This window comes from Spea bombifrons, chromosome 6 (assembly GCF_027358695.1).
Source record: "Spea bombifrons isolate aSpeBom1 chromosome 6, aSpeBom1.2.pri, whole genome shotgun sequence".
In the NCBI taxonomy this organism is placed as follows: Eukaryota; Metazoa; Chordata; class Amphibia; order Anura; family Pelobatidae; genus Spea; species Spea bombifrons.
In genome coordinates, this window is record NC_071092.1 from 16,109,376 (window position 1) to 16,136,815 (window position 27,440).

Sequence of the window (27,440 nt, forward strand, 5' to 3'; positions counted from 1 at the left end):
TGATCCGGATCTTACAGTGATCTGGATCACTGTAAGATCCGAATCTTTGAACGACTCTGCCTTCATTGGGATTCCAATCATTCAGAGAATATCACCATACTTTTATAAATAAATACATTAATAATCACTACTCCCAGGATTTACATTCCCCTTTACCTCCAACTGCACCTTAAGTTAACTTTATTAACTTAATTAAATTAACCCTCAGCATTAAATTAACCCTTAACACCCCATCAACCATGACTGCCCCTAAAATTAACCCTTAACACCCATTAAGCATAACTGCCCCTAAATTAACCCTAAACACCCCATCAACCATAACTGCCCCTAAATTAACCCTAAATACCCCATTAACCATAACTGTCCCTAAATTAATTGCATGTACTCCAGATAAATTGCCTAATAAATTGGTATGGTTAATGGGGTCTTTAGTGTTAATTTAGGGGCAGTTATGATTAATGGGGTGTTTCGGGTTAATTTGGGGGCAGTTATGGTTAATGGGGTGTTTAGGGTTAATTTAGGGGCAGTTATGCTTAATGGGGTGTTTAGGGTAAATGTTAGGGGCAGTCATGGTTGATGGGGTGTTATGGGTTAATTTAATGCTGAGGGTTAATTTAATTAATTTAATAAAGTTAATTTAAGGTGCAGTTAGAGGTAAGGGGGAATGTAAATCCTGGGGGCAGTGATTATTAATGTATTTATTTATAAAAGTTTGGTGATATTCTCTGAATGATTCGAATCCCTGTAAGATTCGGATCACTGTAAGATCCGGATCCTTGTAAGATTCGAATCATTTGAATCATATGAATCATTTGAATCATATGAATCATTGAATGACTCTCTGACTCTATGAGTCATCGTTCCTCTGTGAATTAATGAGCTGTAACATGATCCCAGAGTCTGTGTCTGAGTGCTCTGCAGATGACTCGCTCTAGGATCAGGTTACAACTGCATGATTCACAGACTGAACTGCTACAAATGAATCGTTCAGTCTACTGAACCGATTCATCCGGATCACTAAAAAGATTCGGATCAAATGAACGATTCGTTCATGGTCCGGACATCACTAAATAGGATCAGTGGAACAGAGAAATAAAGATGTAAAGGGTCCATTCAGTCTGACGTACCAGGTAGGCCTGAACGGAAAAGGAACACCTTCACGAGTGGGTAGGTCTTAGAAAATGAAAAATAATTTACAATACCCTACAAATCTTGCTGCTCCCGTAGATCAACACTCCTCATAAGTGTTGTGACAAACGGTATATAGACAAAGGTCGGGGCGCATAGATATGTGGGAAAAAAAATATAAAACAAAATATAGTGTAATAAGTTCGTACAAAAAATTAAAAATTAAAGTATTTGTTGCACTCACAAGTGTATGGGAAATGAAAGCTCGTCAGAAGTCCACACTCTCTTTCGTCTTTGGAACTTCTGTATAAGTAATAGAAAACGCAATAGTGCGATAAAACTATGGTTTAATAAATATAGATTAAAAACTTACAAACGAGTAGGCATAACAGCTGGGTTATACGTAAAAGCAATGTCCTTCATAAAGGTAAATGGACGATCAGCAAGTCCTTGTAAAAGTCCAGGTTTTGATAGTGATAAAATTTTCAAATAGTCTCTATTTGAAAATTTTATCAATTAAATTAAATTATCTAAGCATAAACTAGTTTAACTTTATAAAAAAAAAAAAGTTTAAGTATTCTAGCTAAATGATCACTGTGGTAGCCAAAGTTACCACGGTGATCATATAGCTATGAAACGTCACATTCCCTTTTTAAAAATGGCCGATACAAAATTTTAACCCCATGATCCCTTTGATCATGGGGTTAAATTTTAACTAATGGTAGAGCGAGGCAACTTTTGAAATCCTGATGAACTGTAAATTAACTGGAAATATTATTAAAATCAGCCATTTAGCCTGTGTGGTACGTGAGTAACCATCTCATCCCTGGAGCCCCTTGCATTTTTACTGTAAAAGTGATTTTTTTTCTCCCTTTACCATAATTTCTTTGGGATTGTAAGGGGAAAGAATGGTGTGTGCTTCTGTGAGTGGATGTATGGAAAGTATGGTGTGTGCTTCTGCGAGTGAATGGAGATATGAAGGCGTGTGAATGGTCAGTAATTAGGGATGAAGCCTTGACGTGGCATTACTGCTCAAATAGGAAGTTCAATTATGGCACAAAAAGTACACATTTGCAAAAATTACACCCCTTGGCGCATCAAATGAGTGGCTGCATGTGTTTCTAGTAGAAACCGGGAGTGCGCAAGACAAAAATAAACATGTCGCTATGGCTAGAAAACATATTTTCTAGCCAAAGCGACATATTCCATCATTATTTGTGCACTCACCTTTTGTCCTAGAAATGCCTGTTGCCCCTTATTTGAAGCGCCAAGGGGTGTAGTTTCTTGAAATGTATACTTTATGTACCCTAATTTAACTTCCCAGATGTCTAGACCACTTTAACTTCAGATATGGCAGATTAGAAAATCTTGTTAAAAAATTGTCTTAAAACATTTAGGAGTGATGCCTGCAATTAGACAGCTCTAGATAGCTGGAAAGTTAAATTATGGTTTTAGATTTGTGATACAAATACAAATAAGACCTCATTTGCTGCAGCCGGGTGTAGTTTCTAAAAATATATAGTTTTGTTGGAATATTTTAACATCCCGGGCAGCTAGAGCTGTTTAATTGATGGCAGCCATGCATTAAATTTAAAGATGTCTTTTGTGATAGTCTAATAAATTTAACTTTTAGCAATAAAATACCCTATTTGCTCGATTATAAGATGACCCCCCAAAATCTGACTATTAACTTATGAAAAAAAGAAAAAGCCTGAATATAAGACGACCCTGTAGGAAAAAAGTTTTACCAGTAAATGTTAGTTCATGTAAACTATGTGAACAATTGTTTGTTAATAAAAGCTATGATTGAGAAAAATATTTTTTTTTTTCCTTTTTTTTTTTTTTTTCAACCTGCCCCCCCAGTTATGCACATCTGCCCCAGAAATGCCTTATACCCCATATATGCCACTGTGCCCCATGATATGCCTTTTAACCCTCTAAATGCCACTGTGCCCCATGATACGCCTTTTAACCCTCTATATGCCACTGTGCCCCATGATATGCCTTTTGACCCCCTATGTGCCACTCTGCCTCCAGAAATGCCTTATACCCCTATATGCCGCTCTGGCATTTAGGGATTTAAAAGGCATATTATGGGGCAGAGTGGCATATAGAGAGGTAAAAGGCATTTCAGGAGGCAGAGTGACATTAAAGGGGTTAAAAGGCATTTCACAGAGCACTCTGCCTCCAGAAATGCCTTACACCCCCCATTTAACACTCCCCCTCCCTCCTCCAAACTTACCGGTGCTTCTGAGTTGGGAGGGGGGTGCATAACACAGGAGGATCCAGGTCCCCTGCATCTGCGCCCCCGGTGCTTAGTCCGTGCAGCATGTAGAGCTCCATGCGAATCGCATAGAGCTCTACACGCTGCCCGGACTAAGCAACGGGGACTCAGAAGAACCAGTAAATTGGAGGGGGGGCATAACACAGGAGGATCCAGGTCCCCTGCATCCTCCTGTGTTATGCCCCCCCCAACTTACCGGTGCCTCTGAGTCCCCAGTGCTTAGTCCGGGCAGCGTGTAGATCTCTACGCGATTGTATCATGTAGAGCTCTACGCGATTGTATTGTGTGGAGCTCTACGCGATTATATCGCGTAGAGCTCTACATGCAGCCCGGACTAAGCACCGGGGACTCAGAAGCACCGGTAAGTTGGGTCGGGGGCTAACACAGGAGGATCCAGGTCCCCTGCATCTGGGTCCCCAGTGCTTAGTCCGGGAAGCGTGTAGAGCTCTACGCGATTGTATCGCGTAGAGCTCTACACGCAGCCCGGACTAAGCACCGGGGACTCAGAAGCACCGGTAAGTTGGGGGGGGTTAACACAGGAGGATCCAGGTCCCCTGCATCGCTGCGGGGGATCTGGATCTTAGTCTCATAATCAGACCTATTTGAGGTCTGATTATAATACGACCCTGATTATAAGAAAAATACTCCAATATCAGGGTATTTTTCAGAGTACCGTATTTACTCGATTATAAGACGAGGTTTTTTTCAGAGCAAATGCTCTGAAAAATACCCCTCGTCTTCTAATCGGGGTCGTCTTCTAATCAGACCTCAAATAGAGGTCTGATTAGGAGACTAAGATCCAGATCCCCCGCACCGCTGCAGGGGACCTGGATCCTCCTGTCTCACCCCCCGACCCCCCCCATCATACACACACTTACCGGTGCTTCCTGCTGTGTTGCCGGGGCAGCGGGTTGACGTCTACGCGATCCGTGTAGACAACGTCCGCTGCAGCCGGAAGGAGGCGTGGCTAGCAGCGGGGGTTGTCTGCGTCCGTCGCGTAAACCTTCCCCGACTGTCAGAGATCAGAGTTCCCCGCACCGGTGCCGCACCGGTGCGATCCGCGTAGAAAACGTCCGCTGCAGCCGGAAGGAGGCGTGGCTAGCAGCGGGGGTTGTCTGCGTCCGTCGCGTAAACCTTCCCCGACTCTCAGAGATCCGAGTTCCCCGCACCGGTGCCGCACCGGTGCGGGGAACTCTGATCTTGGACAGCCGGGGAAAGTATATGCGACGGACGCATACAAACCCCCGCTGCCAACTCCACCTCCTTTCGGCTGCAGCGAAAGGCGACGTCAACCCGCTGCCCCGACTGGAAGCACCGGTAAGAGAGGGGTGAGAGAGGGGGAAGGGGGGTGAGAGAGGGGGGGAGAGAGAGAGTGTGTGTGTGTGTTAGTTAAATGGGGGTATAGGGTGTGTGTTAAATGGGGGCATAGGGCATTTCTGGAGTGGCGTTAAGGGGGCATTTAATAGAGCACTCTTCCTCCTGAAATCCCTTATACCTCCCTATATGCCACTCTGCCCCATAATATGCCTTTTAACCCCCTAAATGCCACAGTGGCATATAGGGGTATAAGGCATTTCTGGAGGCAGAGTGCTCTATACAATGCCTTTTAACTCCCTTAATGCCACTCTGCCTCCTGAAATGCCTTATACCTCCCTATATGCCACTCTGCCCCATAATATGCATTTTAACCCCCAAATGCCAGAATGGGATATAGGGGTATAAGGCATTTCTGGAGGCAGAGTGGCACATAGGGGGTCAAAAGGCATACCATGGGGCACAGTGGCATATAGAGGGTTAAAAGGCATATCATGGGCCACAGTGCCATATTGGAGTGGCAAGCCTGGGGGCAGATGTGCGTAACTGGGGGACAGGTTGGAAAATACAAGAAATAAAAACAAAATATTTTTCTCAGTCAAAGCTTTTATTTAAAAAAATAGTTTACATGAATTAACATTTACTGGTAAAACTTTTTTCCTTTAGGATCGTCTTATATTCAGGCTTTTTCTTTTTTTCCTAAGTTAATATTCAGATTTTGGGGGGTCGTCTTATAATCAGGGTCGTCTTATAATCGAGCAAATACGGTATTTGCTCTGGAAAAAACCTCGTCTTATAATCGAGCAAATACGGTATTAGAAAAACACAGTTTACTGTTCTCAATTTCTGTTTATTTTAGACCGGTTACCTACCACAAATATTTAGCAACACAGGTTTTGATATTGGAGTTTAGAAAAATAAAATTACAAACTAGTTTTGTATTGAGTCGGAAGTGAAAAATTACAAATTTTTCCCATTTTTGGCTTTATTTTGCAAACCTAATGAGACATACACATATAAAATCTGCTGGGTGTGCTGAAAAAAACAATATATGGTTTGTATAGTTTATTCCCAAGAAATTTACTTCTAAACGCGTTTAAACGTGAGATGCACCAAAATGCTGAAAACCAGCTAAGCACCAGGGTGGGAAATGGCTTAGCAGCCAAGGGGTTAAAAAAATAATAATAATAAAAAAATGAAATAAAAATTGCTAACATTTAAAAATAATTATGCAGTGATGTCACCAGAGGAACCATCCAATACCAGCAAAATGTAAAAAAGAATAAAATAAGTAAAATAAAAAATAAAGTTTATTATTTTCAGCAAGTGCTAAAATTAGCGCTTTATCTTCTCAAAAATTCTCGACATAGAAAGAGTTAAAATAAAAGCATTTCAAATACCCAAGGGGTGGCTAATTTAATAAAAAATGAATGGTTTGATGGGGTAATTTGCAGTGCCCGGGCTCAAAGATAGGGCATAGGCACAGACTGACCAAAATGGAGAAAAAAGCACTTCCCAAATGTGGCATTTTAAATCCCAAATAACCAGACAAACCCATGCATGTGGGGTATCACTGCACTCAGGAGATGTTGCTGAACACACATTGGGGTGTTGTTTGATAGTGATACCAGGAGCTATGAATTCATTCCTGAGGTACAATTTGTGTAAAAAAAAATACCACCACAAACTTTGGCAAAGGCTGGTGGTAGAATCTCATGCATAAAAGGGTTAAAATACCAGCATTTGAAATACCTTGGGGTGTCTTGTTTTAAAAAATATATGGTTTGATGGGGTAAATTGAATTATCCAGCTTCAAGCATGGCCCACTTAGGACATGAGGGCAGTAGGACAATAAAGTTCCAAGTTGAAAAATGCGCACTCCCCAAATGTGGCATTTTAAATCCCAAACAACTTGACAAACCCATGCATGCGGGGTATCACTGAACTCAGGAGATGTTGCTGAATACAACATCTCCTTGGGGTGTCTAGTTTTCAAAAATATATGGTTTGATGGGTTCAAAGATGTTCCAAAAAGGTGATAGAGGCAGAATGACCAAATGCTAAAAGTCTGTGTTGAAAACCTGAATTTAGCATGTCCCAAAAGTAGCCTTTTACCAGCCAAACAATCTGACAAACCTATGCATGTGGGGTATCACCATACTCAGGAGATGTTGCTGAACACATATTGGGGTGTTGTTTGACAGTGACATATACCAGGACATGTATATTTATAACTAAATTACAATTCGTGAGATTTTTTTTACAAAGTTTGACAAAGTGTGGTTGTATAATGCATGGAAAGGGTTACAATACCAGCATTTGAAATACCCTGGGGTGTCTAGTTGTTAAAAATATATGGTTTGATGGGGTGCAACAACTTATCGATAAAATTGATAATAATCGATAATGAAAATCGTATCTAAGAGGCTGTCAAGGACCAAAGGGCTACCCAAGTGGCTACTAGGAGGTTCAGGTTGGATGGATCACTACCTTAGAGTTCACCTGAACAGGACTGATTCCTGGCACACCTGTGTTATTGTTAGAGGCCTATAAATATTGGGTTGCTCCCAGTCTCATATTTTGGCACCTTGTTTGTGAGTTTATGATTTATTGTGCCTGTGATTGTCCTCTGGTTTTGGACCTTCAGTGTTGACTTACCCCTTTGTACCCATTATTTGCTTTGCTGTTTATCTGGTTTGTGATTCATGACTTGGATACTGAATATGTTTTCACTTTGTTCCTTTGGTATTTGTTCTCGGTTGGTTGGTTGTCTGGTTACGGACTTTAGCCTGGACTTAGTTTGTACAACTGTCTAACCCTGTGTGTTCTGTTTTCTGTATTCATGTGAAGCTGGGTTTCACTACTATCTGAGTGGTCTGGTGCCACGTTTACTTGTAAAGGCCATGTCCAGACTCCTGTATAGCCTGGTGCCATTTGTGTATGTTCATAGGCTTCTTTCAGACTCCCGTTTGCAAGCCAGCTACAGTTCAGAGACCTGTACCACTACTGCCTCCTTACAGGCCTGCTGTGAAAGAAACTATTGGATGCCACAGGCAAAATCTACTTTATAGTCTCTGCCTCTGCTTATGAACTTGTTTCCAGTCTTACCTGCAGATGGCATCAACAAAGAATAGTAAAGAAGCAGCAAAAGCAAATCACTGCATTCAGTGAGTATTTTAGGATTCCAACAGCCCTGCACAGGGTTTTAAGGATTGAAGCACCATTTACTGAGACTCCAGCCTGACCTACCATCCCCTCCCATGGTAGAGGCATGGCTCAGGGGAATAATATCTCCTAATGAATAAAATAGAAGACCTTCATCTTTCAACTGAATACTTAGCTATTAGTAGCTTAACAACATTAGTTTGTTAAAGGTCAATTTTAGAGCTTGATAATTCCTTTTCAAAAGTGGTGTCTGAGTTTCAGGGAGTAAAGCATACCCCAAATGCATGCTGAGTAGGTTGACCACGCGTCCCGAATTGCCCTTTTTTTTAAGCAGCGGATAGAGGGGCACCGAGTGGTCGCTCATAAAATTTTCAGCAACTGCTCGGCGCTGCTCCATCTCCTCCGCGAGGCCTCTAGCTCGGTTGCGATGCCGGCGCATCATGCTGAGCTTTGGAATATGACATCATATTCTGGCACTCAGCAGCGGTGAAGCAGCGCGCACTGCGGCAGAGCAGGGAGAAAGAGCCCTTGCGCTCACACTGGAGGACTTCTGGAAGGTAAGTGAACTACAAAGGAGGGGGTAGATTATGAGAAGGGAGGAAGAGAGAGGGAGTAGATTATGAGAAATAAGGGAGAGGGGGTAGATAGTGGGGAAGAGGGTTGTAAGAATATTGAAATAAAGAGTGAGATTGAGTGAGAGAATAAATGAATTAATGTGTGGATGAATTGTCTGAATGAGAGAGTATGAATTAATGTGTGGATGAATTGTCTAAATGAGGGAGAGAATGAATTTGTGAGAATGCATTAATGAATATGTGTAGATGATTTATGTGAGTGAGAGAATAAACAATTATGTGAATTAATTATGTGAATGAAAGTGTGAATTAGTGAGTATAAACATGTTTGTGTGTGTATTATATATTTATAATTGATTTGTGGAAAGGCAAAGAAGGCACAGACAAATGGGACAAAGATGGCATAGGACTGGCTCTTTGGAGACAAAGTTGACTCATGCGGTGCTGTTTGGGGAGAAAGATGGCAAGTCTTGTGTGTCTTATCTGGTTGCTGGTCAGATTCTGCCTCCCACATATACCACTCCACGCTGCCTCCCACATATGCCACGCTGCCTCCCACATATGTCACTCCACTCTATCCCCACATATGCCACTGTGCCTGATATGCCTTATACCCCCTGATACACCACTCCATCATCCCCAGACATGCCACACTGCCTCCCAGACATGCCACGCTGCCATCCCCATGTATGCCTTATATACCGTATATGCCTTATACCCCCAGATATGTCACTCCATCCTCCCCAGATATGCCTTATACCCCCCAGATACCTCATAGTCCCCTCATAGAGTCACAGACCTGTTCACAGCACACTGACACCATACTTTTATAAATAAGTACAGGGTTAATCTTCACTGTCCCCAGGATTTAGATTCCCCTTAGTCTGTCCCCCTTTACCTCTAACTGCGCCTTAAGTTAACTTTATTACATTAACCCTCAGTCCTCATCATTACATTAACACTAAACACCCCATTAACCATAACTACCCCTAAATTAACTCTAAATACCCCATCAAACACAACTACCCTAAATTAACCCTAAACACCCCATTAACCACAGCATCCCCTAAATTAACCCTAAAGACCCCCATCAACCACAACAGCCCCTAAATTAACCCTAAACACCCCATTAACCACAACTGCCTCAAATTAACCCCAAGCACCCCATTAACCACAGCTGCTCCTATATTAACCCTAAACACCCCATTAACCATAGCTGCCCCTAAATTAACCCTAAACACCCCATTAACCATAGCTGCCCCTAAACACCCCATTAACGATAACTGCCCCTAAATTAACCCTAAACATCCCATTAACCATAACTGCCCCTAAATTAACCCCCACCTCCCCTAACTTTCAGCAGCCCAAATATTAATTTTATACTTACAGTTAGATGAGTGTCACAGCCATGTGGTTCTGGCCTTCTGGGAGAAGGAAGGGGCGGGGCCAGCCGTCACAGTGATTACAGGGAGGGACTGGTAAATAGGAGCTGCTGCTGTGAGTCAGACTAAACGGATTATATAACGAGGGGTATTTTTCAGAGCGTTTGCTCTGAAAAAACCCTCATTTTATAATCGATAAAAATTGATTCAACTAATCGATAATGAAATTCGTTGGCAACGATTTTCATTATCGATTATTATCGATTTTATCTATTAGTTGTTGCAGCCCTAATGCAAAGCTGGGTTTGTGTGTTAATGTGTTGATCTATCCCTGCTATGCTATGTTTCCATACATTATTTATGTATGTAGTTATGTAGGTTTGTATGTCTTATTCAGTTGATCTATACATGCAAGTGCTGTTTTGTGTGTTGTTTATTTGATCTATACATATTTTTTGGTGTGTGGAGCGGGTTCCAAGGAAATGCTTGCATAGGGTCCAATTTTATCAACATAAAATGTATTGGCAGCAGGGTCTACTATTTGTGTGTGAGTAAAAATTAGTACCAAGTGAAGGGGTATTGTGTCACAATATATATGTATATATATATATATATATATATATATATATATATATATATATATATACATATCTCATGGGCTTCATAGTGTGTCCCGGAATGGCAGAAATAAAAGTGGTCACCCTAATGCTGAGTAATTCAGCAGTGTGAATGCAAACAGTAGCAACAGTCTCGTTACTTTCTGTAAAGACCCACAGATCGGCCGCTAACGCACGCCGCCTGCAGCTCCGCCTGCGTCGCGGCTCCGCCTCTGCCGCGAACGCATGCCTGCTTCGCGATCCTGCCTCCTGGACCTCGGCCGCGCACGCGCGTCCGCGCTCCCGCCCTATCGCCATGTCCTCCACCGTGCACGCACGCCGGCACCACAGTGGCGACGTACCGACGGCCTGAGTCACCTGCAACGACGTCCGACGCACGCACCGTTGTGATGATATTAGATGTGTTTTACTCCAGCGGCCAGGTCAGCAAGGTGGTTGGAAGAGAAGAGTAGTAAGTGTAGTCAGACATGCCAAGGTCATTGGGTAGGAGAAGGCAGCAAAGTCGTATATCCAGTATTGGCAACGAGGAAGAAGAGGAATAAGGAGAAGAAAGAGGAAAACGAAAGAAGAAGCCTTGATTAAGAGTCAACAGGAACCACAATAATATGACAAAAACACGTTAAGTGTTTTCATAGTCAGAGAGTAGACACCTGACCAGACAGAGCTGAAGAGAATTGGCAATCATATTCAGGTTTATAGAGTCTTGGTTACCAGAGCATTCAAGAACATATTGTGATCCATAATCCAATTAATAGAAGTCAACGTGGATTTGTGAAAGGTCTTGTCAAACGAACCTATTTATGTGATTTATCTGGACTTTGCTAAGGCACCTGATACGGTTCCACATAAAAGGCTACTCTACAAATTAACAGAAATAGGCTTAGGGGCAAATGTCTGTATTTGGATTGGAAATTGAGAGAGTTGTTGTGAATGGATGTTTCTCAGTCTGTCCTGGGTCCTCTTCTTTTTAATTTATTTATAAATGATCTCCCAAGCTGCATTGAGAGCTATGTCACAGTTTTTGCTGATGACACAAAATGTAGGCAGGGTAATTCAGACTAATCTGGAGAATTTATACAGAGCAGGGGACTGGTGTGCAAGTGGCAGATGAGGTTCAGCATAGACAAATGCAAAGTTATGCATTATGGCAGGGCTCGACAAATCTTAGGCGCCAGGTCGCCATGGCGACAGAGAATTTTGTCCTGGCGCCTAGGTTTTGTCATCCAGAAAAAATTGTGGATGTAAGAGGCCGAGTCACCACACGGGGGCGCTGCTGCTGCTGTCTGCCCAGGAGTCTCGCGGCATTTAGGGGTTAATTCCCGTTTTGTACGGGGCTCTGCTGCTGGTGGTCTGCCTGGAAGCCCAGGCAGACCAGCAACAGCAAAAACGAGCCCCCACAAGCCCTTTGATGATTCCTGTAGGCATGGAAGCCTACAGCAGTCATCAATGAGACTCCCCCTGCAATGGCTGGTCTATAGACCAGCAATTTGAGTCCCAGCTGCCAGAGGCAGCTTCAGGGACAGGGGAGAGGGTTCTTTGGTCTCCCCATGAGTGTGGAGAGCAGCCCCAACACCCCCCTGCTGCCTGATCGCTCCCTGAGAGCGACAGTGCAGCGTTAACCCCTTCAATGCCGAAATTGTGTATGACACATTCGTGGCATTGCAGGGGTTAACATTTGTACCCACAAGCTTGTGGGGACTAAATATCAGTCAATGCTGTGCTCCAATGGAACATCAGCATTGAAAGGGTTAAAAAAAATAATAATAATTAAAAAAAAAACAGCACTGACCTGAAGGTCCAGGGTAGAGCCCTGCGCGGGACTGCTCTTTTAATCCCGCTCCTGCTGTTTTTAATCCCGCTCCCGCAATGTGGGTGTTCCGCACCCGCCACATTTGTGGCCAATCCCGCCCACCTCCTTACCTGATTTCCCACGCAGTCCCGCAAGGCTGCCCTTAAGTTGTTCCCTCAGTGTCTCTTCGCTTGCTCCCCCCAGGAAGAAGGCGGAGTCACATGAAGTGACGTCACATCATGTGACTCCGCCTTCTTCCTGGGCGGCGCAAGATAGGAGACACTGTAAGGGAGCAGCGAGAAGGCAGCCTTGCGGGATTACCGGGACCCGCAGGTACAGTGCCTGACCGCCCGCTCCCGCCTGCAGCCCCAGCAAGACCGCCCGTGCCCACAAGTTTTTTGCCTCCCGCCTCCCAATGCAGTCCTCTAGTCCAGGGTGCTTCCAGGTCAAATGCTGTGAGTTTAGTAAGTGGGCTGATGATGATCAGATCACTCCTAACCAACTGTTAGTTTAAAAAAATCCTGGCTCCTAACATTTTTACCTGGCGCCTAGATTCACAACAAATTCGTCAAGCCCTGCATTATGGTAAAAATAATAAAAATGCGACCTATTCTATAAATGGAATATCCTTGGGGAAAACTACCAATGAGAAGGACTTAGTAATAATGGTAGACAATAGAGTTGCAAGGGCCAATAAGGTTTTGGCATGCATAAAAAGAGGGTATTGATTCATGGGAGGAGGATATCATCTTGCCTCTTTACAGGTCAAGGGTAAGATTGATATGCAATACAATTCAGGGCACGGGTCCTTAAAAAGGACATTATGGAACTAGAAAAAGTGCAAAGGAGGGCTACAAAATTAATAAGGGGATTGGGAGATACTAGTTATGAAGAGAGACTAACAAAATTAAAATTATATACACTAGAAAAACGGCATCTCAGAGGGGATATGATAACATTATATAAATATATGCAGGGCCAATATAAAGAGCTCTTCAGTGACCTGTTCATTAACAGAAATGTACAAAGAACAAGAGGTCACCCTCTGAGACTGGAAGAGCGGAGATTTCATAAACGACAAAGGAATAGATTCTTTACAGTAAGGACAATAAAGGTATAGAATTCACTGCCAAGGGAGGTGGTGCTATCAAATACATTAGATGCCTTCAAAAGGGGTCTGGATATTTATTTAGAAAGCCATGGCATACAGAGCAATAAATAGAATTCATATTTTAGAGCTTCTTGATCCAAGGAGAAATCCGATTGCCTCTTGGGGTCAAGAGGGAATTTTTTAACCTTATGTATTATGTAGCTGGTGAAGTGGTAAGAATGAGGGTCACCCACATAGAAATAAGTCTAAAAAAGGTTGTCATGAATTGACTTCACCCAATCTTCCTTCTTAGATATGGCTAAAAAGTAAATGCTTTACCCATTTCTCATTTGAATGATTCCATTAGACCCCTGATGCCATGTAGTCACAGGTCTAATTCACAGACGTAAATCCTAATGAAATAAATTGTCTTGGTTTGTTTCTAGCTCTTCTATTGAACACCAAGGAAAAAGGGCCTCCTTCACAAGCTCACACATTAAGAGAATTTGAAAAGGTATGTTAATACTTATTTCTACTTTTGAATCTTTGACTTATAGTCTTTGTAAGTGAACCAGCATGCCGTATCTACTTAATTCATCCACTTAGATATAGAGGTCTCAATACTTTCAGTATTTTTTATCAAGTTGAAAATTTTCATGACTTTGTGACCTATTGGTAGCCCCTTAATGTTATTAAAGGGCACTATACTACATGTCCTCTGCGACCTCAACCTCACCAATCTTCAATGCATATTAAATTACTTTGTACGTACTTTAATGAGCATTATTTAACGTGTAGGAAAAGACAAAATGAAGACACTTACCTTTCGAGAAGCTGCAGCTCCAAAGCTGCATCACACGGGTGTCCTGTTTTCACACAACTGGCTGCTAGAAGCAGAAAAACATTCATTTAAATCAGTGCAGGAGCTGGACATAGTATAGAATTCATGTGTTTTTGGGATGTAGGTATGTAAACAGGGGGGGTTGGAAAAGAGGCAGTATATGGGTGGTAGTGATTCTGCAAAATCACAACATGTATTTGCAAAAGGAGAAAAACACAACTTAAAGGGGACAGTCAGCTATCATATGCATTAAAGTGCATATGATGGGAGGCAGGCCCGGACTGGGACGAAAAATAGGCCCGGGCATTTAAGACTGAGCAGCCCAGTTTTATTTATTTATTTATTTTTTGTTAAACCAAATTCTGACAAATTTAATATACCATTTCTTGCTGTCTATTAGTTATATTTCATCATGCATTACATAAATATATAATAAATGAATCATAACGTTAGCAATTTATAAAGCTCTATATCTTTAATGAAAGATTCAAAACAGTAACTAATCTTTGACCATTTAGTTGGTACTAGTGGCAGTGTGGCACTCCTTGGGCCTTGGCTGGTCAGATCACCCTTACGACGAGTGAGTCTGTCAGTCACAGACTCACAGCACAGCAGGGAAGAAACTCAGACCTCAGACCACCCCAACTGAATTGCGGCGCTCAGCCAATCCTCTAGGCGGAGCAATGTGACTAAAAAAAAGTCATTATACACGGGACCCCTGAAGCCACAATTTAGTGCCACTAATCATTTTTAATAAGATACGCAGGTTGAAATAGAGTAAATAACACAATACCTTTACTTTTGCTCTCACTGATTTCTGGGCCTAGAATGTTTTGTCTCTCTGAAGTGACTACAAATTCAGGAGGGCGTTTTAGCTCTGGATAAGTAAAAATTAAATAGTTCAATTTATTCCTACAGAAAGTAAAGGGCCAGAAAACAGATGACTAAATACACACCAGAAAAAAGGACACTAGGGGGCGCTCGTGTATACCGGTTTAGGGAAATCGAAAAAATGAAACAGAAAAAAACAAATGATTGCGTAGTATTGTATACAAAAAGTGGCGCTGTACAACTAAGTAATGCACTCACACTTTATGTAAACTTTCAGGCTTCAAAAAAACATCCAGTCCTCCGGGTAGATATATAATGGGAATATGCAAGGAAAGCAGAAGACACGTGGGAAACACAATGGTGTAGTATCTAACAATAGTGTGACCCGCAAATATAGAGAGACACTTACACTTACTACAAGGGTATAACACCCATCAGATGTGTATTCCTGGTATTTCTCCTCCGTGCTGTGGGAACTTTTCCGTATTCCCCGGATGTGAGCTGGTGCTTTGTGATGGAATGGAGGTGAGTCCACACTATATTCCAATCAAATAAATTTATTTATAGGCTATAAGCCAAAATAATAAAAAGGTATGACAAATATCCACTCAGGGATGTTTAAAAACCATAAATAAAAGATCCAAATAAAAGAGCTCTGTAAAATCCTTAAATCCTCAACGCGTTTCGTCAAATAGACTTCATCAGGAGTGTTCATCGTTTGCTGTGTGTTTCTTTTTAAATGTTCCGGGCGCCATCGTGGTCTGCCGACGTCTGACATCAGTCCGTGCGTCGTCATCGACGTTCCGTCTATCCCTCTGACCCTCCGTGTATGCCGTGGAGATGCGTGCCATAGAAAAGACATCGGTGAGTAAAAAACTATGGCACGCATCTCCACGGCATACACGGAGGGTCAGAGGGATAGACGGAACGTCGATGACGACGCACGGACTGACGTCAGACGTCGGCAGACCACGATGGCGCCCGGAACATTTAAAAAGAAACACACAGCAAACGATGAACACTCCTGATGAAGTCTATTTGACGAAACGCGTTGAGGATTTAAGGATTTTACAGAGCTCTTTTATTTGGATCTTTTATTTATGGTTTTTAAACATCCCTGAGTGGATATTTGTCATACCTTTTTATTATTTTGGCTTATAGCCTATAAATAAATTTATTTGATTGGAATATAGTGTGGACTCACCTCCATTCCATCACAAAGCACCAGCTCACATCCGGGGAATACGGAAAAGTTCCCACAGCACGGAGGAGAAATACCAGGAATACACATCTGATGGGTGTTATACCCTTGTAGTAAGTGTAAGTGTCTCTCTATATTTGCGGGTCACACTATTGTTAGATACTACACCATTGTGTTTCCCACGTGTCTTCTGCTTTCCTTGCATATTCCCATTATATATCTACCCGGAGGACTGGATGTTTTTTTGAAGCCTGAAAGTTTACATAAAGTGTGAGTGCATTACTTAGTTGTACAGCGCCACTTTTTGTATACAATACTACGCAATCATTTGTTTTTTTCTGTTTCATTTTTTCGATTTCCCTAAACCGGTATACACGAGCGCCCCCTAGTGTCCTTTTTTCTGTTTAAGAAAAACACTTGGAGAGTGTTTTGTACGGGCTGCAGCTGGGTATCCGGAACCAGTGACAAGAAAGAAGGGAAGTATATTGGTCACTGTTTCTCTCCATATAATCTTTTCAGACTGTCCTTCACTACTTTGTTTTTGTAAATACACACCAGGACAGGCTCTGCCACCCAGACACATACAAGGACAGACTCTGCCACACCGACACCCAAACACACACACACCAGGAGAGGCTCTGCCACCCAGACACACACATCAGGACAGGCTCTGCCACACCGACACACACACCAGGACAGGCTCTGCCACACCGACATTTCCTTGCTCCACGCTCCCTAGCATGCAATCACTTCCTCTGCTACCACACCAAAAAAAAATTGCCACACTGACTGCAGATTAGGGGAAGACTGTGATAGTCAGTGCAGTCTTCCCTCCTTCTCACCCTGACCATGACTTTGAGAGGTCCTCTCCCCTGAAATCATTCCCAGTCCCTTTGTCCCTCATTCACTAAGCCATACCTCAAAGCCAGCCCTGGTGTCCACATTGCCCACATAGAACCTGATCAGCACACATATTACAGCCCAGCCTGAGCCCCTAACAGCCCAGTGTAAGACATCTTTGTCAGCAAACAGCCCACCCTTCATGTACCATCTTTGCATTTCCCCAAATCACTTAAACATTCATGACAGACATAAACACTTACACAGTTACCCACTCATTCACAGGAATCATTTACACATATTCATGAATGCAGTCTCACAAATCATTCATCCACACATTCATTCATTCTTGAATGCATTCACACAATTCATCCACACATTTATTCATTCATTTTCGTACACATTCCCACTACCCCCTCTCCCCATCCACCCCTCCCCTTCTCACTATGTACCCCCTCTCCCCCTTCTCACTGCCTTCCCCCCTTTCTCATTATGTACCCCCTTCCCCACTGACGGAGTCACGAAGAGTGAGGGGCGCCAAGCGGTTGCTGAAAACTTCACGAGCGACCGCTCAGCGCCCCTGCCCGGGACTTAAATTGAAACATCATTTTTTTTAACTTTATTTAACATGGAGGATGTTAAATAAAGTTTTAAAAAAACAAACAAAAAACCCTGATGTTTTAATTTAATTCCCGGGCAGGCTCCCCTGCTGCAGTGGCGCCCTGTGCGGCCGCACACCCCTAAGGCTGGCCCTGGTGGGGGCTGCCTGGCCCCCTAGAGTGTTGGTTGCAGTCACAGTTGCTGCGGGCTTAAGGGGCAGGTGCCCCTATTGCCCTGCGTTAATGCGGCCGTAGTGGCCGCATAGGCCCAGTCAGTCCTGACTGGGCCTATTTTAAGGTAGGGGCCTGGAGCTGCAGCTCCATCAGCCCCTACGTCAATCCAGCCCTGGGCCGCCCAGCCCACGGGGCAAATGGCCAGTCCGGGCCTGATGGGAGGAGTGTCCCTGTAAAGGTGAACTGTCGTCATTTTATTAATGACTAGTATTAGATTTTTAAAACATACATAAAAAAGCTATTTTTCAGATTTTTCTAAAAAAAATATGCATACATGTATTGCCCTTACTGTAAAGAATATTTGCTCTTTCAGTCCAGTCTAGAGGATGACCTCTTGTTCTTTGTACATTTCTATTAATGAACAGGTCACTGGGGTATTTGCCCTGCACATATTTATATAATGTTATAATATCACCTATGAGAAGCTGTTTTTTTCTAGTTTTTATAGATGCATTTTAAGCGAATCACATGTCATGTATGAAATAATAAATAAATGCAAAATTCATCAAGTAGTCTGATGTGGGATAATTATATATGCTGATTATCTCTTCAATAAAACAAATAAAGATATGTTAATTACATTTCAAAATATTCTCAAGGATGCTATCAAGTGAACACATTAATTGAGCAAATATAGATTTTACTATATATATGATTAAATATAAATTGATCGGGTGTTAATACAAAATGTGTTAGGTGTTAGGTAAATACCAACCTGGAAGTGATGTGATCTGATATTACACTCCATCCAGTAAACACTATAATGTCTCACCTTTTATATACATCCAGTGGTGTACCTAGAGTATTTGGCACATGGGGCAGATCCTGTATGTGCCCCCCCCCCACACACTTTAAACTGCATAGCTTCTATCGTTATATACTGGTGCAGAAATTGACGGTGGTACAGCATAACTGTTATTATATACTGAGGCAGACATTGACGGGGTACAGCATAATCCCTATCACTATACATTGAGCCAGACATTGACAATAATGCAGCATAACCCCTATCACTATATACTAAGCCAAACATTCATATGTTGTAGGCCTACCACTTCAGTGTCTGGCTTAGTAGTAGGGATGCACTGAAATGAAAATTCTGGACTGAAACCAAAAATTCAGCATTCGCTTGGGTGAAACCGAAACCCCATCCGCCTTTAATTTTTTTTTTTTTTAAAGTAAGTAACACACCAAAATTGGACAAAAAATTCAATAATATTAATATATATGTTAATATATATTAATATACAATTACATACTTTATGGTGGGTAAAGTTGATGGAAAACCCTTCCACTTAAAATTAAAGGAGTAGTAGAAGCATTATTAAAACACTCATCTACAGATACCAGACAAGCCAGAAGGCTTGTTTTTCCCTCAGAAAAATCATGGTGCTGCCACAAGCACAAGTGATAGACACATGCAAATAAGGTCAACAATGATCACCTTTTGCCTTCTGGCATTTCTGGTGTCTGTAGAGGAGTGTTTTAATAATGCTTCTACTACCCCCTTAATTTTAAGTGGAAGGGTTTTCCATCACCTTTACCCACCATAACTTATGTAATTAGGGATTAATCTAGCCTTGGTGTAGAATTAACCTAAATTTTATTAAAGACAGGAGGCGAGTATTTTGCATAACCATCTTTACTGATAACCTCCAGCAGCAAAAGAGTTAACATCATAATACAAGAAATAACCAATCAGAAACAAGGATAGACTATATAAATCCCAGCAATCCGTCACTCAATAAATCACAGCATCAAAATAAACTAAACAATAACCAAACGTGTAAATACCCTACCCAAAGAAATGTGCAGAATAAAAGATAAATAAAAGCAACCAAAGACACCAAGGGTAGGGAAAACTAAAGATAAAAGGGGGGAAAATACTCCTGTATTTAATAAAATTTAGATTAATTCTACACCATGGCTAGATTAATCCCTAATTTTATAGCAAGACAGGAGGCTTCATATTTTGCATTTTTAACGCGCCCCCTAAAAGAGAAAATGCTGCGTGCGCGTGAGGACGGAAGTAAAAGGTACGGAACGTTGATTCCTGAGACCAATCTGCTGCCGACATAATGTCCGACAGGGAGCACCTAGCAGAAAAAGCAGCCGAAGCCGCAGCACCCCGTACCGAATGAGCCCCAAAAGACTCCTCGATACCCGCCTGACGGAGGATCCACCGGATCCACCTGGAAATAGTAAGCTTTAACGGACGGACATAAGAGATGAAGAAAGGTCCAGATGGAGAGGAACGAAACGGACCCGAAACCGAAAGGTAAGCTTGGATACAGTTAGCAACACACAGTCGAGGCCGATCCGGAAAATAGGGATACGAAACAGAGATCGAGTGAGACTTAGTCCTACGAGAAATATAAACTAAGACACCCTCAGGGGAAAAGAAAAGGAGTTGACGTCGAAAGCTTGAACGTCAGAGACCCGCCTGAACGAAATAAGACACAAGAGAAGCACCGTTTTAGTGGACAGCTGCCGGAAAGACAGAAAATCAAGAACACGGGATACGCCCCAGAAGACTGCATAACGACGGGGGACGCAACAAACGGATAGCATGAAGGAAGCGGGAAAACGAGGGGTCCTTCCCGACCCCAAGGCCCTGCACCGGAACGTGGTGCCAGGATCCCCAGAGTGGGTCTCCAGCCACCACTGATAAGCCTGACACATTCCAGGAGCCCCTGAAATAGTCCAGGCTACTAGAACCAACCGGTCCTGGTGACCGAGGGGGTGAGGGTTCCCCTCCGGATCCAGAAGCAAGTCCCACGATGAGGGAAGAATCAGAGGCCACTTCTGCAAAAACGCGTCTACTGCTAGGGAAAGTGGATCACCCGCATGAGAACATGGGGATCACCCACTAGGAGACGCAATACAACAAGTGGGGGTCACCCCTACAGCCCAAAGGCTAACACCTTCAGGTGGCCGCAATATACTGAAAAGGGGGGGGTCACCCTCCAAAATAGCAGAAGTTAACCTTAGGCTAAGGCCTAAATACTGCAGGGCTGCAGGGGGGGGGGGTCACCCCCAATACAGAGACACATTGTCTATAATCAATAAAATGCAATGGTGCAGTAGTGGGGTCTGAAACCAAGGCCTGGGATCTGGAGGCCACAGAGGGAAAGGTAAGGGGTCACCTTAACAACGAGGCACAGATATAGATAAATTAATATACATGAAAAACACAAAATAACCTAAAGAGAATAGATTAAAAGAAAAAAACCAAAACCTGAAAAGGAACAAGACCAAAAACCAGGGGAACAGAAGACTGAGAAAAAACCCCGAAAGGCCTAAAGAGGCCACCTGGAGAAGGCCAGGGGCCTAAAAATAGCACTATAACGGAGGTTCCCAAGTCAGACCAGCCCCTAACGCGCTTGATAACAAAATAGCGCAGAGCGGTGGCGGGGAAAAAAGTGAGTGCGTAACGTGAGTCCCAGCAGCCGGCCGCGATCTAAGGCCCGAGACCCACCCCACACCGTGGCAGATGCAGAGCACCGCGCTTTAGAAGGTAGAGACAAACCGCCGAGACTACAATAAAGAAAATCGTGCCGACGTGGAAGCACCACGTGGCACTGAAGGTCTCGCATGGGACAGAAAAGGAACTGTCCGTGCGCGAGGAGAGAAAACACACCTCACCACTAGATGGTATGACCGTTGCGTAAGGCAGGAGGAGAGAGAAACGGACCACGTGGTCAGAAGGAGCAGAACCACATGGCGTGAAAGGGTAAAGACGGGACCTTAGCCGAGAGCACCAGTCAAGGTAGGTAGGAAAACGGATAGCTAGAAGAAAAAACAATGTAAGGAACACCAAATAAGGTCTGAGACTAGACAACAATAACGGTAAGAGAAAGAAAAAATCGAATTAGACAAAACCGGATAGCCAAATAAAATACAATAAAATATTTAAAACTAAATAACAAATAAGCAATAAAGACACCTAGATAAAAGGTGATAAAATGGAATGTTCTCACCTGGAGGCTAAGCAGCTAAGAAAGAGGAGGAGTGACAGATTGCTGGGACTGATACAGTCTATTCTTGTTTCTGATTGGTTATTTCTTGTATTATGTTGTTAACTCTTTTGCTGCTGGAGGTTATCAGTAAAGAAGGTTATGCAAAATATGAAGCCTCCTGTCTTGCTATAAAATTGGTATTTCTCGTGCTACCCCAAGCCTCAAGTATTAAGCCAGTATCACAACCTCATGCTGACGAGTGCCATTAAGGACGAAGAGGTGCAGTAGCCAGAGCTCCACTCATGGACAGCTGTTTTGTCCTTATTGGGACTCGTCAGCATGATTTTGTTTAATCAGAAACACTGTGACATGATTCTCAATGTAATATGGATAATCATTAATAAACAAATCAAAAAGAAGAGGACCCATAGCAGGCCTCTGAGGTACTCCACTTAATACTTTGGTGCAGCCACTCTTTGCATTCTATCTTTTAGCCAATTTTCAATCCAAACACATACATTTGCCTCTAACCCTATTTCTGAAAGTTTGTACAGTAACCTTTTGTGTAGAACTGTTTGCAAGGTCTAAATGGATCACCATTCTTAGATATATGTTTTTACTGACTTCCTCATAGAATCCTATTAGATTCTCCTCATCAATGCTATTGTTTGGCGGCTTGTAGTGTATACCTACAAGTAATGTGGGACTCTTTTTAATCATAAGTTTTTAAAAACTAGCTTTTTAACTCCTAACAAATCTAAAACTAGGAATGGTCTGTGGAAACTTAATTTATTGTTAATAGAGGACAAACAAATCAGGAAGAATTTTAAGGTCTCATATGAGCGATGACTGCGCCAGAAAGACCTAAGTCAGAACTTTTTGGACTGGTGGGAAACCATCTAGAATTTTTTTTATTGTTGCGGACAAAAGGAGGAAAACAGAGGACAAACAAGTTTTAAAGATCTTAACCCCTTTATGGCAATGGCTGATTTTATTTTTTGTACCCTTCGCGACAATGGCTGTGTGAGGTTTTCACCCTGCCTGCCTGCACCCTGTCTGTTATACATTGCCATTCCTACCTACAGCCACGAGTGGCCACCCTTCCTCAGGAGAACTAGTTTAATTATATGGGACAGCTGAGCCACATAATCTGGAATTTAGCCCTGCCTTTAAATACCTGCTCAGCACCTCAGTTAATGCCTTTGCATTGCGGTGTGTCTGCATTCTGCCTGGACCCTGTTCTCTTGCTAGCAGTGGTCTGATTTGGTTTAACCTGTTGTGACCCTGCCTACCTCTGGCTTCGTTCCTTGGTTTCTGATTTGGCTCTGTTACTGCCCGGGTTGACCCGGCTTGTTCTGACTCTCCCCCTGGATTCTGATTCGGCATTTGAGATCATCCTTCTGGTTCTGACCCGGCCTGCCTGACTACTTGTGCCCTGCCAACCGTGCGCCCTGCCTGGGGCCTACGAGCCGTCCGCCCTGCCGTGTATCCAGTGCCCTGTGTGTGTCCAGTGACCTGCCTGAGGGCTTCAAGCTGTGTTCCAGAGAGTGGGCCCTGCCAGTCCAGCTACAGCATGCTAGTACTATCATGTGCCCGACTAGGGGGCTATCATGCTGTACATCTGCCTTTGTGCCTGTTCCCTGTTTGGATGTATCTAGAGCCTGTACTTACCTGTCTTGTAGGGCTGCAACTAACCAATTAGTTGGCCGATTATTTTTTCGATTAATCAGATAAAAAATATGAAAAATTTTCATTTATTTAAAATAATTTAATAAAGTAACGTAGGATGTTAAAAACAAATGGCAGAATAAAAAACGTGTTTTTCCCAACCTGCCCCCCAGTTATGCACATTTCAGCCCAGGCTTGCCACACTGCCTCCAAGATATGCCACATATCCCCAGATATGCCACATATCCCCAGATATGCCACATATCCCCAGATATGCCACATACCCCCAGATATGCCACATACCCCCAGACATGCCACTCCACCCTCCACACATATGCCTTATATACCCTAAATGCCTTATACCCCCTGATATGTCACTCCGTCCTCCACAGGTATGCAGTATACCCCCCTGATATGCCATAGTGCACTCGTTCACAGACACAATACTTTTATAAATAATTACAGGGTTAGCCTTCACTGCCCCCAGGATTTAGATTCCCCTCAGTTTGCCCCCCTTTACCTCTAACTGCACTTTAAGTTAACCTTATTAAATGAATTAAATTAACCCTCAGTCCTCAGCATTAAATTAATCCTGAAGAGAAGACCCCATTAACCATAACTGCCCCTAAATTAACTCTGAAGACCCCATCAACCACAACTGCCCCTAAATTAACCCTAAAGACCCCATCAGCCACAACTGCCCCTAAATTAACCCTAAAGACCCCATCAACCACAACTGCCCCTAAATTAACACTAAAGACCCCATCAACCACAACTGCCCCTAAATTAACCCTAAGGACCCCATCAGCCACAACTGCCCCTAAATTAACCCTAAAGACCCCATCAACCGCAACTGCCCCTAAATTAACCCTAAAGACCCCATCAACCACAACTACCCTTAAATTAACCCTAAACACCCCATTAACTATAATTGCCCCTAAATTAACCACCACCTCCCCTAACTTTCAGCAGCCCAAATATTAATTTTATACTCACAGTTAGATGAGTCCCTGAGCCATGTGGACGCTATAGGAAATGGGCGGGGGCAATCGGCAGGTTGACCCCGTCCCTTTCTTTCTCCCTGTCCCTCCCTGCAGTCACTGCCGATTGGCCCCACCCCTTTCTTTCTCCGGCAGTGATTGCAGGGAGGGACTGGTAAGTAGGAACTGTTGTGAGTCACAAACGGATTATAAAACAAGGGGTATTTTTAAACTAATCGATAATGAAATTCTTTGGCAACGATTTTCATTATCGATTATTATCGATTTTATCAATTAGTTGTTACAGCCCTACTGTCTCTCAGCTTCTACAATACAGACCATCTCATATGAAGATTCAGCCTGTTATGTTTCATTTTGCCTGTCTGTATCTTCTGTCAGGTATGCATTGTAGATTACAAACTGAGTCTCTGAAATCCCCTGCAACTGGGCTCCTACCTGCCCTGCTTACCTGAGCCCTGACAGGCTGTTTTAACATTTCTAGCTGTTCTAGAGGGCTTAAAGGAAGATGAAAAAAAAAAACATTAACCCAATAATTGAGACCACACAAATGTGTTGGAAAAATATTGTCCACAGCTTTATTACAACCATGGAATTAAATATAAAATATATATGATATAAACATATAAAAACAAAACAATATGTCATTGTCCAAAGAACAAACATCATAACAATGTAAACCCCTTACAAATTCCCCACATGTCAAAACACATAGACAATGACCCCCAAGATAACAGATATAACAATAAACATCACCATACCTGTAAGGTGCCAATAACCTTACCAAACCAACAGTAGGGGCATACCATGACCCCCCCCCAGGTTTTGAGCCACAGACCAGTTTGAAACCTACCATACCAACCAACAACACCAACCAATCAACCATAATTAACCGAAACACCCCAATTCTACCCCCCACCTTACCAATCCAGCCCTGCAGCTGTGACAAAGCGAAGCCAAAGGAAAAAAACAACATTTAGGGAGTGAGGGTGGGACAAAAGCAGGTAAGAGGCTCAAATTAAAAGTGACCGTTATCTAAAATGTCTGCCCATTTATAGCACTCAAAAAGACCCCACCTACTAAAGCCTGTAACCAACCCCAGACATAGTGACATAACACAGCCCTCCTCCTAGCTCTGTCAAGGCCTGCTCCGCTAAGCTGCGCTGCTCCTCTGGCTACATGACAGGCGCATCGTCCAGAGAGGGCTTAAAGGAACAAGATAAAAAAAAAAAACCCAAACATTAACCCAATAATTGAGACCACACTAATGTGTTTGAAAAATATTGTCCACAGCTTTATTACAACCACAGAATTAAATATAAAATATATATATGATATAAACATATAAAAACATATCAACAATAAGTCATTGTCCAAACAACAAACATCATAACAATATAAACCCCTTACACATTCCCCACATGTCAAAACACAGACAATGACCCCCAAGATAACAGATATAACAATAAACATCACCATACCTGTAAGGTGCCAATAACCTTACCAAACCAACAGTAGGGGCATACCGTGACACCACTACACCCCCAGGTTCTGTGCCACAAACCAGCTCGAAACCTACCAACCAATCAACCATAATTGACCGAAACATCCCAATTCTACCCCCCACTTTACCAATCCAGCCCCGCCACTAGCCAGACCCCTCAAGCCGCCTGAGCTCCGCCACACCGAAAAAACTTGGCCTTAACAATACCCTCATGAAAACCTAAGTTCAAAAAAATCAAACTGACGTCGGATAAAAGAACACCATCACCCCGAAAATACCCAGGCATCATAGACTCCAACTCCCGGTGACGAACTTCCACACTTCCAATACGCCTAATGAATGCTGCCATCAACTTGTTCACCTTACCCCTGCAATGAGCTAAGGCTGAATGATCCCTAGCACACCTCCAACACAACCTCGGAACCATTTCCGACCAAATCACCATAACCCCAGGAACCAACTCACGAAGCCGGTTAAGATCTTGCTTCATCTGCCTCACCAACTCCTGCTGCGTAACCAAACCCAAGTCATTACCCCCGGCATGAAGAAAAACAAAATCTGGCACCCCTCCAGCCCGCAACAGATGCCAGAGTTCACCACACACTTACCTCCATACATAACCCCGAAAACCAAACCACATCACTCTTATCCGGTCCTTAGGAAAGCCCAGCTGCTGACTGTTGACACGAACTACGGCTCTCCTCTTGACCCAGAACACGAATGAATAGCCCAAGATCCACACCACCAAACCTGCGAAAAGTGAAAAAACAGACACCAACCAACAGTACACAAATCACACTTAATCTTCTTAACCAACTTGTCCCCGAGCCTCAAACGTGCAGCTTCTGTAGCTGCACCAATACGAAAGGAATGAGTCCCAAACTGACTCGGCTCCAAACCCAACTTCCGCAATCCTTCCCTAAAAACCCCAAGAAACTGATACCTGGACAAAGCCGAACCGTCCCCATGTATCAAAAAGGAGCCCTCCGATGTAGGGCAACAACACAAAAACGTCTGTCTTAGAACGGCGTAACCTAATAGGAACCATACTTGCCATAACAACCACATCTGACATTTGCAAACATCCATGGCAGCAATGGTTATTGCTGACCAACTCCCCAATCCTGAAACCCCCCAAAAAAGGCCAACACAAAGGCCAACCGAAACAACGTCACCTCATACTCCGAGTAGCAGATACCTGACAGAATATCCCATAACCGACCCAACAACTGAAAAGACAACGGTCTCTGTGTATCCAAAGAACGACAGCCTCTCTTAAAACCCCGCAACGCCTGCCTAACCAAAAACTGCTTAGTGTAATCAGCCCACCCCTTAAATTTAAACAAAAATGCCAGAGCAGACATATTCCTATCTAGAACCGCAGCAGAAGACCCGTCCGAAACCAACCGGAAAAGAAACCA

The 27,440-nt window shown here is 43.0% G+C and overlaps 2 protein-coding genes across 2 annotated transcripts in view; both read left to right on the forward strand.

The window, feature by feature from the left end:
• PRRX1 (paired related homeobox 1) overlaps nt 1–27,440 on the forward strand; it is a 379,246-nt gene that overhangs the window by 174,073 nt on the left and 177,733 nt on the right. The gene's annotated exons all lie outside the window — the stretch shown is intronic.
• PDE4DIP (phosphodiesterase 4D interacting protein) overlaps nt 1–27,440 on the forward strand; it is a 254,630-nt gene that overhangs the window by 24,500 nt on the left and 202,690 nt on the right. Inside the window, exon 3 of the mRNA XM_053468624.1 lies at nt 13,791–13,858. Coding sequence (XP_053324599.1) covers nt 13,791–13,858 — 68 coding nt within the window. The remainder of the gene's footprint in view (nt 1–13,790; nt 13,859–27,440) is intronic.